Genomic DNA, 13,097 nt, shown 5'->3' with positions numbered 1-13,097 from the left:
TAAGAGCATCTCTGTCAGCATCCTCCTCCCGTGTCGTGGACGCGCACGCTTAACAGCTCAATATTCCAGAATTACAGCCGGCCTGGCTTTGCATCATCCAACTGATACCACATCAGCCTCACGCGACACGCACATTCCACGCTTGTAATTTATCATCGGGACATTGATGCATTTTCCCACACGGTTACCCTAGCGGTCCAACCGTTGGTTTTTGCTCTTATTTCCCACCCGTGCGCGTCCCCCCAGTCTGATCCACGCTATCGAAGATGGCTGAGCTAAATTTGGGGAAAGGTTTGACTGCGGGGAAAGTGGCCAGCAACGTCCAGAAGAAGCTAACCAGAGCTCAAGAGAAGGTAAGAGAAGGCTATATAAACGTGACCAAATGTGGGACATGGAAGAGACGCGCGAGGCCTTGTAAAAGCAGCGAGGCACCAAGTTGCGCATCCCCCCACTGAGGGGGCAATGTCGCATCACGACAGCCTCACAGCTGGAAGCTGAGATGCTGCATTTTGGGGATCGGGTGGTGCACCCCTGCATATGCGTGCGTTTTAGGCAATGTCATTGAAGGGGAACATTGAAGGGGAAGGAGATGGGCCCACTCATTATCGCGTGTAGGCTATGTGGCACATCCTCAACAATCTCGACCATGTTCAAATGTCTTATATACGTCCCACAGCTTCAAAGCTGTCGTATTTAATTACAGCTCGATGAGAGTACTACGCTGCTTTCGTGTACTGTATGCACATACGGTAGAGGCCTCGGCAATTGCATGTTAGGGATGCTATGAGTGTGTGACAGAGGGCGCTATATTACTTAAGCCTATATGCAGTATCCTTGCAGGGTGATCCCCCATGTGCGTCATATACATCAATACAATATTTGAAACACTTGCAAGAGGTGTTCCTAATATTTTGGCTATGTTAGAAACATGAAACTCTTGTAAAGGGATTTTAAGCATCATTGTAGTAAACCTGTTATTCAAGTGATCTTTATGTCGTGAATGCTAAGTGATCATACACTTGTAAGCCATCCATATATATATTAGTGATTGGCATAAATATATAAAAATACCATTATTGACAGTGTTATTGTTTTTTTTGTGTGATTGTCAGGTCCTACAGAAGCTTGGAAAAGCCGATGAGACCAAAGATGTTGCTTTCGAGGAGGGAGTCATAAATTTCAACAAGCAATATGTGAGAGTCCAGGGAATGATATTATCACAGTCACCACAAAATGGGTTTTATGATTTAATATTTGATTATTGTCTGTAAGCTTACGCATGTGTCTTCTTAAATGTGCCACTCTTCAGACTGAAGGGAGCAAACTCCAGCGCGATCTCAGAGCATACTTGGAGGCTGTGAAAGGTGAGAAAGACACCGATATAATTGTATAATAGGATGTGCAACATACAACTATTGACCTGTTCCAATTTGAATGTTTTTGAAAATATGCTCCATCCCCCCCACAGCCATGCACGAGTCCTCGAAGAACGTGCAGGCATGCCTGGCTGACATGTACGAGCCCGACTGGTATGGCAAAAATGAAGTCGACTCAATTGTGGAGGTCAGACATATTATTGTTTTTAATTCTTGAGATGTGTGCACTTCGTTAGCCATATTAGATAAAACGACAAGTTTTGCTAATTCATCATTGCGCCACTATGCTGCTGGTAACACAACAAATTAACAGTTGAGGGAAAGTATGTGATGTCAGGACTGCTAGCAAGGTTTGAATGTAGCCTCACTTCACTAATCCCTCGCACCCTTGAGTCTCTGACCAAAGTCACACACTTCACTAACATATTGGCAACATGCATTGTATGTAACGTGTACTGTAAACAAGCTAACGTTAGCCATGGCTGCTAGGTTGGTATAGCATGACTTAATGTTACCGGTTTGGCGTTTGATTTTTTGGGGGGAATGTACAATCAATTAAAAGTCAAAAAGAGGTGGTCATTTTACTACTTGAGCAGAAATGTTGCTAGTTCCGTGTCGCTGGTTTCAGGAAAGCTCCTGATAGCATTTTACTTACTTAGCATGAGGCTGCGGGGGTACGCCCACATGCTAATTTCTTTTCACAGAATATTTTATTAACATACTACTGTCTGGTTATGCCGTCAGTTGAACAAATATGACAAAAAAAGTGATTGTTTTGCTCTTTTTGATATCCGTATTTAATATCCGTATTGTCATCCCTCTTCAAGGATTGCGACGTGCTCTGGACTGACTACCATCAAAAGTTGGTTGATCACGCTCTCATCTCCATGGATACCTATTTAGGACAGTTCCCCGATATTAAGGTTATATTAACAACATCGATTTCTTAAACACTTATAAAACATATAAATATGAATGGCACAAAGACTTACCTTTGTTACTTTGTTGCTCAGGCTCGTATTGCCAAGCGAGACAGAAAGTTGGTGGATTACGACAGCGCCAGACACAACTACGCCACCACACATAAAACCAAGAAAAAGGATGGCGGGATTAAAATCACCAAGGTAACGCGAACGCACACGACAGCAGTAGAAATCTATTTAAGATGAGAAGTCCATAAATGATACATCAACATGTGTGTCTCTCCCGTTTAGCCGTCCTCTTTGTTGGAGAGGGCAACGCCCGGCTGGGCTCAAGGGATTCTGTCCGCACACAATGTTGCCCAGAGTAGCTTGTCCAGAAGCCAGGTTAATAATGATGGACACTTAGATATCTTTCAATTGGAACCTGAAACAGTTCGTTTTTGCTGTCATATAGCAAGCAAATGACAGAAATAAGGAATTGAGCCAAATGTGTTTATTTCAGGCAGAGGAGGAGTTAGAAAGAGCCCAGAAGGTGTTTGAGGAGATCAATATTGACTTACAGGAGGAGCTGCCGTCACTCTGGAACAGGTGAACTTTTATTGTGCAGAAAAGCTTGAACAGGTGTTCATTTATTTCCTCATACGTTTCAGGTTTTATCCTAAACTACCGCCTCCATTGGCCATGCAAAGACGTGAGAAAAATATTCTCTGGCGAATGATGAAAAATGATGAACACGTCATTTTAGTTTTCGTTTTAGTTGTTGTTGATGAATGCTAGGAATTGCCTTGCACTGAACAAAACAAGTCTGCCAACGCACTGAATGTTTTTCTTTTTTCCTCCCTTTTCTAGTCGTGTTGGATTTTATGTCAGCACCTTTCAGAGTTTGGCTGGTTTTGAGGAAAAGTTTCACAAAGAAATTTGCCGGGTGAGTGTCATTCAAACATTTGTTGGAAACACGACAGCAAAATTAAAGTATTGGGACACACCACATGCTCATTTATTTAATTAAGTTATGGGCTTTAGTAGACATATACAATTTGATGGCAATATGAGTTCACTATACTCCCTTTCCTAGACTTACAAATGTTCTTATTCATTAATGGGGAAAAAACATGTTAGTCAAATCCTTTAAACAGCGTTCAAAGAATGAATAGCCACGTGTCCCAATACTTTTGTTCAGTGTTTTGTAAATACTCTATGATTATATTGATCATTATAATAAGGGCAGGGCAGATAATCTAATTGCATCTGCTTTTCTGTCCTTCAGTTGGATCAGGATTTATACGATGTGTTGGAGAAACTCGAACAGACAGACACGAGCAGGTCAGTGAGGAAGATGGTCACGTGTCATTTTAAGTTTGGCCATTTATTTCCTTCCAAATGACTTATACTAACATGCAAAGTGGTTTAATGGTAGTGATGGACAAATGAAGCTTCATGAAGCAATTGTGATATTTTTTTACTCCTCTAGATGGCACTCTTGGATTCAAGATGCAGTGCAAATTTAATCAATTATCATTGCGCTAGCCTTCATCTCTAAACCAAGAGCACCATCGAGAGGAGTAAAAAATATCGCAAGTGCTTCATGAAGCTTCATTTTCCCATCACTACATAGTGATGGACAAATGAAGCTTCATGAAACACTTGTGATATTTTTTGACTTCTCTAGAGGGCACTCTTGGATTAAAGATGCAGTGCAAATTTAATCAATTTTCATTGCACTAGCCATTTCTAAACCAAGAGCACTATCAAGGGGAGTAAAAAAAAAAATAGCACAAGTGTTTCATGAAGCTTCTATGAAGTATAATGCGATTATATGTGATTTTTTTGTCCATATTGTGGAAATGGAATGGCTTTTTTGGAACTTTCATGTCAATTCAAGTTCAAGATTGATCTCTTTATTTGAACTAAAACAGAACATTTACGATAACACATAAAACAAATGTCATTCATTAATCTGAAACCACCGCTGAACCTCCATTGCAGAAAGACAGGTAACCGCAGCGCCTTATCGTCCGGAGCAAATAGGAGGTAATCAGCAAGGAGCGTGTTCAACCACGCTGACACAACTGTTGGTCTGTCTTGTCCAGATGTCTGTATGTCAGTCGGTTTGCAGGTTTGAGCACATACACGGTGCTTGCTTGTGCAAGTGTGCAAGTGGGCTCACACACGCTGTCTGGAAAGAGCGTCGTGCTCTCAGAGCTGCGGATATCAATGAGATGGGCAACACATCACCAGGCACAAGTGTTACGTAACAATTCAAAGTCATCCTCAAGTGTATAGAATCACTTTCTAAATGCAGCTTGCTGAGGATTATCAAGTGAATTTGGGAAAGTGTACGGTTCAGACTTTTTAGCATAAGTGATGTCGTTTTACAGTTTCAGCAGTAAGTTGTGGAACTTTCATCGGTAAACCCAAACCATATAGCGAGATTCAAATCAAGAGCTGTGTCAAAACTTCTGTCATTTACAAAAACTACAACTTGGTATTTATTATTATTTTTGGGGATAGTTTGTTAGTTCACAAATGATGCAGTGCATATAAAAAGTCTACACACCCCTGTTCAAATACCAGTTTTTTTTTAATGATGTGAATAGATAAATCTTTTTTTTTTATTGACCATTAATGTGGCCTATAACCTGTTCAATTATTATTTAAAAAAAAACTTTTTTTAAGAGGAGAAGTTAAAAGAAACACCTGATATAATGTGTTTGCATAAGTGTGCACACCCTCTTACAATTGATATGAGAGAATCACATACGAACTCATGTTAAATGGGGGTCAACAAAACCTGCCACCATTTAAAGGGTCAACACTGTATTTTTGATACCGCTCTTGTGTGAGATCTCATTCGATTGCACTTAATATTGTAGCCAATGTGTTTACGTCCATCTCTTTAAATATCTTCAGTTCTGAGGCTTCTGTCAGCTTCTACACTTTGTTCTCTACAACTAATGATGCCACTCACTAGTACTGCTCTCTTGGTGAGGATTAAATGAGGCACAGACACAGCCTGCTTGCATGGGATGCAAGAGGGATATAAAAGGACGTGATGAAGGGAGGCTCACTTTTCTAGCATGACAACTCTGCATGAATACAACTTTTTTGTAGCTCCTTTCTTCGCTATCCTCTTACGTTATGTACGCTCACTCTGGGTCGTCTGGATTATTTTCCCACCCTCTATTTCTCACTGACCCAGTGGCATCGATGAGTCCAACCACACTCTCAAACCAGGAGGACCTCCGCCAATTCCAAAATCTCCATCCAAGGTAGATTTGTATTTCTTCGCGCTGGTTTTAAAATAGTATCCGATGTTTTAATGGTTCGTGTTTTTGTCGTAGCTCAGACCAGCAGTGCCTCCTCCACCCAAGGTGACCCCATCCCAAGAGATGAAAACGGAAAATATCATCAACCTGTTTGATGCTGCAGCAACTCCTGATATCAGTATCACCTCCCCTACAGAGGTTAGTGTGTACAACTGGTGCTCACAAACAGTGGAATTATAGTCCTTTAAAAGTCCTTCATAGTAAACATAATGATCACAAGTTGGATTTTATTGGCATAGTTTGAGGTGTTGCTGGCTGCTTTTTTCCCTCTGAAATATAAAGCTGGGGGCATGTTGGTTTATAGTTATGTGCTTCGACTGACTGTTTTCTACTTTATTTCCGATAGTCGACAACAGCGCATTTCTCCTCGAATGACTTCAATAATAGCCAAAAGTGCAGAGCAAATACCACAAAGAGATGATTTTTCCTTTCTATCGGCACTGTTAAGACTCCCATTGTATGAGGCTTTCCTTTGCCGCAAGTCTGCTGCTTGTCAGTATTTAATTAACGAGATAAATGGCATGCAGCCTGTGTTATAATTGAGGCATCTCTCACAATGTCGCTTTTTTTTTTATTTTGCTGGCCCCACCATCAGGAACATCTCAGTCTTTACAGAGATAATTATGCTCTATTTTAATTGTCCTTTTCAGAGAGATATTGATTGAGCAACGTGGTTCTGTAATCAACAGGGAGCTGTAATAATATTCTGCATATTGACCACTAGGGGCACTACATTCAAGCAGTTACAATAATTTACAGTAGAAATTGACATGTATGAGATGTGAATATGAGGTGACAGTATAACATTTAACAGAGGTGGCAAATCCAGGTCCAGAAAGTAAAAAACCCTGCCACAGTTTGGCTTTAGCCCCAGGTGCTAGGTAGCTAGCTAGCTCCCATGGTGCTCGTTTACCTGTTAAGGAGCTAGCTAGCTAGCATCAGCATTTAAAAAGATAACACATATTTGTTATTTAGGCTACCGTACTTATACTTCTGCACAACAATATCTAACTCTACTTTATACTTAACCAGCAGGCTGAAAAAGACAGTTTTGTGAAGTACTTATTTTCATATGACTACCTCTGACCCCACAGCCAGCAAACTGGGACTCCTGGGTAAGCTAATTGAGCGCTACAACAAAAAAATTGTATTCAATAAACAAATTCTGATCATCATTGTTATTTTCATACCATTGTGTAAATGTTAACCATTTGTGTCATGTTGCCATTATAAGCTTCACTCTCTGAGACTTTGTTAATGGCTGCCTGTCTCAACGCATGACTCCATAAATGTTACATCTGTGCCAAATCTCTTTGTGCATTGTTCTCATGTTTGCAGTGTCTGATGTCCGACCTCTGACAAATATTTACATAGCACAAATTGACTTTGGAAATAAACTTCAGTCAATTCGTTTTCAAAAATGTATGCTGTATTTAAATGGAATGGAGTGCGCCTGACTGGTGGCGAAATATGTTTTCCTCACATTTGAACTAATTTAGTTCAAATCAGTATAGATATCTGAAACTGAATTGACCTCCATTTTTTTTTTTAAACGATCCCTGTGTCCCTGTATGTTACACTGACAGAACATGTGTCGTTTACATGCCATGTAACACACAGGGAACACACGAGTGAAGTTGCTTTCACAAAGCCTCGTGTTCATAGTGACATCCGTGAACTAACCTTTTGGTTCATCACTGTAAGAGAGATGTGTCTCCAAGACAGCTTGGGCCAAAGAGCAATACTTCACAACGGAATGACACTTCTGCTCTTACAAAGCACCCACTCGACTCCCCCTCTGCCTTGTGTCCATTACTCTGTGATTAGAAGCCATGCTTGCCAACTAAATACAGAAGAACTCAAATCCCTCTTCTGATAGAAATGGCTTCCTACCTTTTACCGCCGCCATCCCTCTTTGACTTTTTTTTTTTTTTAATCAAGCCTTCCCGGTGAAGGCTTATTGTCCTATTACTAAAATGACCTTCAGTTCCTTAGTAAAATGTTGATTGTGATGTTGACAATGAATCAGCTGCTCTGTCCCTCGCAACAGATATTCATGTTGCAGTTTGTTTTCAAATTTAGAAAATACATTGCATGCAATTGATACTTTTTTCCTAACTTCCTCTGTGCTCACTTTACTTTGACCCCTAAAACGATCTATAATTTAGTAACTTTTAGCGCTGTCATTGAACAGATACTGTAGCTACAAAGTAATAAACACTTCACTTTCGGGAGAAATATTCAAGCCATAGTCAGTGTATTGCTCAAATCCATATATTTGTCATATATATTGGCAATCATCTGCACTTGAGATTCTCAAAGTGTGGTATGCGGGAAAAACAACAACATTACACTTTGTTTTTTAAATCCAGTACATTTGTGAGTTGTACTCAACTTTTAAGTGAAATACAGTTGCATTTATATTTTAGAATTATTTGTTTTCAATCCACTATTTAATTACATATGCTATATATATCTCATTAAATGTCCTTTCAAAATAAATGTTAATACAATGAATGCTACCCTCTCCAGGGCATTACAGAAATTGTAATTATATTCACTTATAACAAAAATGTCAGTTCACAAAAAAATTAGGGAAACATTACAAATTTTTACTGTTCATTTCTCAGTAAATATAAATGTTTTTTTTCTCCCTTTTTTAGGGTTTTAAAGATGAATTTTACATTTTATTCCATTAAATAAAAGACAAATATTTGAGAAATTACGATACATTTGTGAACGTATTTTAACAATCAATATATGCATTTCTAATGTAGTTTTTTGTAAAAGAACACAAATATTGTGTGTTTTTACAGTTACAGTGATATCATGTCATTTGTCAGGTAAAATCAGAGTTTGTTTTTGTAAATTAAATGATATTTTTAAAATGCAGAAAAAAACGGTGAAATAAAAAGAAAAGTATTGTTATATTACAATATATATATATTTTTTTACAGTGTATATAAGTACATTTTTTAATTGATTTAATGAGACATTATTGAAGAACTGTTTTTTTTTCTATACATGCATAATGTTACAGTGGTTTGCACCAATAAAAAAATTATTATAATATGATTATAATTAAGGCTTGGACTCGTACCCCAAATCCATGATCACGTTCGTTTAATATTTAACCAACGAATCCCGAATAAATTCCAATGGCATACTAATTGTACTTTTGCAGAAAAATCACATCACAGTCCAAAAAAATTATATTAAAATGTGATCATTATATGGTATTTGGTAAATAAAATGCACTTTTATATCGCTTTATCTACACCAAAGCGCTTTACCAAGCCTCATACTCACTTTTTTTTTTTAAACCAACCTTCAGAAAGGTTTTCCTTTTTAGTTTAAAATAATTTACTTAATCTCCAGGATCCCTCGCTGTAAACTAGCCAACAGCAGAACCCAGGGTCTTTTTAAACTTTTGGTTTTAAATCTCTCCGTGTTCTGTCGTACCAGCTAGCCAGCGCTAAACTAACCTAGGAAGGTTTGTCTCTCCGGTCCAGCGTCCAAATTTGCAAACTCCATTTGTTCTAGGCCAGTGCCAGAGGCGACAGCGAAGTAACAACAAAGACACTGCCTAGATTATTAAAAGATTGCGTAATAGTTTAATATAATGCTCATCAGCCAGCTAAACATCCAATCTCAATTATGGTCCTAAATAGTACAATAAAAACCCCAAGCCCCAAAAATAAAATTCTGAATAGAACATATATCTTCCCTCAAAACTTACATAATCGTCTCTCAACATTTTCCCCAATGATTTACCAACCCAGTCATGAGGTAAAATATGTCTTTTGAACTCTGACCCCTTGAAACCTAACCCCCTGCCCCTCAGCCAGAGGACGGCGTTGCCCAAGAAGAGCCCACCCAGGAGCACTATGACCCTGTGGCGGCTGCTGCGGATGCCTGGGGGGAAGAAGATATGCCGCCTGCCCGCTATGACCCCATAGCCGCCGCCACAGAGGGCTGGGGGGACGACAGTACCCATGCGGTTCGATACGACGACAACGAGGATTGGGGGGACGATGAAAGCCAGCAGGCTTATGACGAACCCGTGGCTGAGGCCCAGGAGGGTCAGGTGGAGAACGAGAAGCAGCCAGACGCGGAGGACGCCGCGAGTCCTGCCGAGGCTTCGGTTGACGCGTGTGAAGATGAAGCTCCTCCTAATGCTGTTGATGAAGAGGATCAGGTAACGGAGAAGATGCATCTGGAAGGAAAGGGTGGGATGCATCAGCTCTTACGGAGGTTTGAGCTTGAGATGATAAAGAAAAGATTGTTTCGACCTTATTGCCTGTGTTGTCGTAGCGCTGCTTTTGTTTTTGTCTGTCTTGTAGTGTGTCAATCTCACACCCTCACAATTAATTATGGTTGAAATCATGTAGAGTGTCTTCTTCATATTTTTTTAATGATGTATTTGTGGTCGCAGGGTGAGTCTGAAACAACTCCTGAAGCAACTCCTGAAGTAGCTCCTGAAGCAGCTCCTGAAGCAGAAGCAGTGGAAGCAGCAGAAGAAACAACAACAGAAGATACAACAGAAGATGATGTGAGTACAAGCAGAAAATATATTCAAGAACTTTTTTTTTTTTTAATGATCTGTAACAGTATGATGCTTTGGTAATGATTTATTTTGGAATGTTTTTCTATTAATAAATTATTTTATGTTTTTCTTTCTAGACACCTACAGTAAACGAAGAACCCATAGAGGCAAAGGCAGAGTCACCTGACATGCCCCCTGGTTTCCTGTTTAAGGTAACACCTGAGCCTGAATGAGAATATTTCATTCCTCTAACCCAGGGTTGGGTAACTGGAAGTGTGTTCAATTTGCAACCTCACTCTGGGTGGATCTAGACCTTTTTTTTTTTGTACAGAGCATAATATTTATTTGAAAAAAATGCTGCTAAAGATTCAATATGTATTTCCCGTGAACAATAGGGGAAAATGGGACACAAAATCCCAGACAGAAAAAAAATGTTAAGAAATATATATTTTTTAAATGTTTGAAATAAAAAAATACAATTAAAATCTGCAAAAACCTATGCATGTCTATAAACTATAGTTTTACGTTGTAATAACACCATTCGCCACTAGATGGGACATGGTCTTAAGATAACATGACTTGATTTATAATTTTTTAATTTTTGTGGGGAAAAAATGCACAAAATGAGTTTTTGCACTTAATGTCTGTTTGCTGTTCAACATTTTTGTGGCGTCCTTCAATGGTCATTTTTATACAAGAGAGCACTTTGCATTGGGGGGAATCCCAGTGTGTTATTTTGGTGTTTTCTTCCAACCCTTTGTTTTTGGGTTATAATAATTTTAGTTTTTATACATGCATTGAGAAATGTGTTATGAAAAATGACATCTATTAAGAGCAAGTGTTTTGCATAATTGTACACTCTAAAAACTGCTGGGTCAAAAACAACCCAATTTGTGTGAAAAATTTGGATCGACTCGCTAACTTGGGTCAATTTGACCGAACTTTTCTGGCTTGTACAAAACACAATAAAACGGAATAAAATTGACCCTAGTTTTTATGACTCAGCGGTTTTATTTTGCCCATATCTAAAATAGCATTTTTGTCATCTGGTTTAGGAAGTGCTTATGTGGCCCCCGAGTAGCACTGGTGAAAAATGGTGGCACCCTCCAGCATTTAAGTTGCCATCCTTGCTCTAACTCTAAATTGTGTTTCTACTAATGTGTGGTAAAGGTCCAAGTGATGCATGATTATGCCGCAAACGACACGGATGAACTTGAAATGAAGGCAGGAGACGTGGTGCTAGTAATAACCTTCGAGAACCCAGATGAACAGGTACACCCATTCTCACATTGGTGACATCAGAAAGATAAGTCAAGTCATATCTGGATTTGTGCGTGTGCGTCTTCAGGATGACGGCTGGCTGATGGGAGTCAAAGAAGATGACTGGAAGCAGAAAAAAGAAAACGGCCCCAAAGGAGTATTCCCGGAAAACTTCACCCAGAGGCTGTAAAAGTTTCATTGTCACGCCAACTTTTTCCCTTCACCCCTTTCGCCCACACTCCCTGTCCTATTCTTGTCCTGTCTAATTACTTGGACTTTGGCCGTAGAAGCAGAACTGAAATTGCAGTTCCACTACTGAGGAATTGGAATTCCTGCAAAAGAAAAATGACAAACAGCCAATCCAAGGGGCCAAATATTAGACTTACAGTGCGATCGTTGACTGGACTGATAAGAAAATCCTGAACTCATGCAGGATAAACGCAGATGTGGCTCCCTCTAAGATGGCTCAATCGTTACATTTCAATCATCTCTCATTGCTAAACTCTCCGTAGTCATTCAAATCTCTGCTTTGGTCTGTTTTGGTCACATGTAGCAAGTGATTTTTAAATATTCAGGTCGGGTGAGCTGTTAAGATCAGGTGTCAACATTTGTTGTTTACCAATCAGAAATCAGTATAATTAGTCGTGGGGCAGCTGTAACAATCTTAAATCGTTATTCCCACTAAACATGGGCCACCTTTATTCAGAGGTGGCAAATCCAGGTCCAGAGAGTAAAAACCCTGCCACAGTTTGGCTTTAGCCCCTTGTGCTAGCTAGCTAGCTAGCTTGCTCCCTAGCAGGTAAATTAGCATCCAGGGAGCTAGCCAAACTGTGGCAGGGTTTTTACTTTCTGGACTTGGATTTGCCACCTCTGCCTGTATTATTTTGTTTTCATGGAGATCAAAGTGTTGTTCGGCAAGTTATTATGCATTCAATCAATACAACAGTCAACAAAGTCAGGCTTGCTGAAAAGCTTTCAAACAGCACCAATGAGAAGTTGCTCCTGGTAGGATTATAGTTAGGCGGACTTAATCACACTCTAATCAAACATATTCTAACTGAGCCAGCTTCATTCACTTTTAAATCAGCTTCTCCTATTTCCATCAAGACGACTTTGCCGACAAATGCAAACGTTTCCGAATATGCACCAGAGCTACTTGTTTTATTTTTGTATGCTGCCAAGCAATGATGATATTAGCGTATATAGCGGTTACCGTATTTGCCAACTAAAGATGCTACAGAGTGTTTTGTACTTATGTCAGGTTCTCCGCTCTTACATAGTCCAAACACATTCACAGACTCAACATATTTGTTATTACCGTATTAAAGTGAGAGTGAGGTGTGTGTGTATGTGTTTTGGAACAGAAAGTCTTTATTTATTTGCTACTGTCATGGGACAAATCCCTGCAAGGAGCAGGTCCATTTGACAGGGAGCTTTTCATACACAACTAACAAATTTGCGCTGGCTGGTATCACAGGTTCCAGATGTAATTGTGCATTTGTTGTGTATAAATGTAATTTTGCCAAGTGATGACAGCTACATATTCTATATAAAAAAAATAATCATACGTGTATGTGAGTTAATGTGAGCATGCTGACTTCCCATGTGATGTTGTGTGAAGACCTTTCATTCAAGACAATGCTACCGGGATTACTTTTGAGGTCTG

General features: G+C 39.4%; 1 protein-coding gene across 4 annotated transcripts; it reads left to right on the top strand.

Moving 5' to 3' along the window:
* Nucleotides 1-15: 15 nt before the first annotated feature.
* Nucleotides 16-12,127, top strand: bin1a (bridging integrator 1a). 4 transcript variants are annotated; one of them, XM_086090560.1, is made up of 19 exons: nucleotides 16-353; nucleotides 1,113-1,193; nucleotides 1,310-1,364; nucleotides 1,469-1,563; nucleotides 2,204-2,299; nucleotides 2,390-2,500; nucleotides 2,591-2,683; nucleotides 2,802-2,887; nucleotides 3,149-3,224; nucleotides 3,567-3,622; nucleotides 4,286-4,330; nucleotides 5,499-5,568; nucleotides 5,641-5,763; nucleotides 6,720-6,740; nucleotides 9,470-9,823; nucleotides 10,061-10,177; nucleotides 10,309-10,383; nucleotides 11,342-11,443; nucleotides 11,520-12,127. In XM_086090560.1, the coding sequence occupies exons 1-19, from the start codon at nucleotides 267-269 to the stop codon at nucleotides 11,619-11,621; spliced, it is 1,845 nt and encodes a 614-aa protein (XP_085946686.1). In that variant the 5' UTR covers nucleotides 16-266; the 3' UTR covers nucleotides 11,622-12,127. The 4 variants fall into 4 exon arrangements, with proteins under 4 accessions (XP_085946686.1, XP_085946688.1, XP_085946687.1 ...); XM_086090562.1 differs by lacking the exon at nucleotides 4,286-4,330; XM_086090561.1 differs by lacking the exon at nucleotides 6,720-6,740.
* Nucleotides 12,128-13,097: the final 970 nt, after the last annotated feature.

This window comes from Leptonotus elevatus, chromosome 12 (genome assembly GCF_054856555.1).
Source record: "Leptonotus elevatus isolate MCC_2025b chromosome 12, RoL_Lele_1.0, whole genome shotgun sequence".
Classification (NCBI taxonomy): Eukaryota; Metazoa; Chordata; class Actinopteri; order Syngnathiformes; family Syngnathidae; genus Leptonotus; species Leptonotus elevatus.
This window is presented reverse-complemented; position numbering and strand designations above follow the sequence as displayed.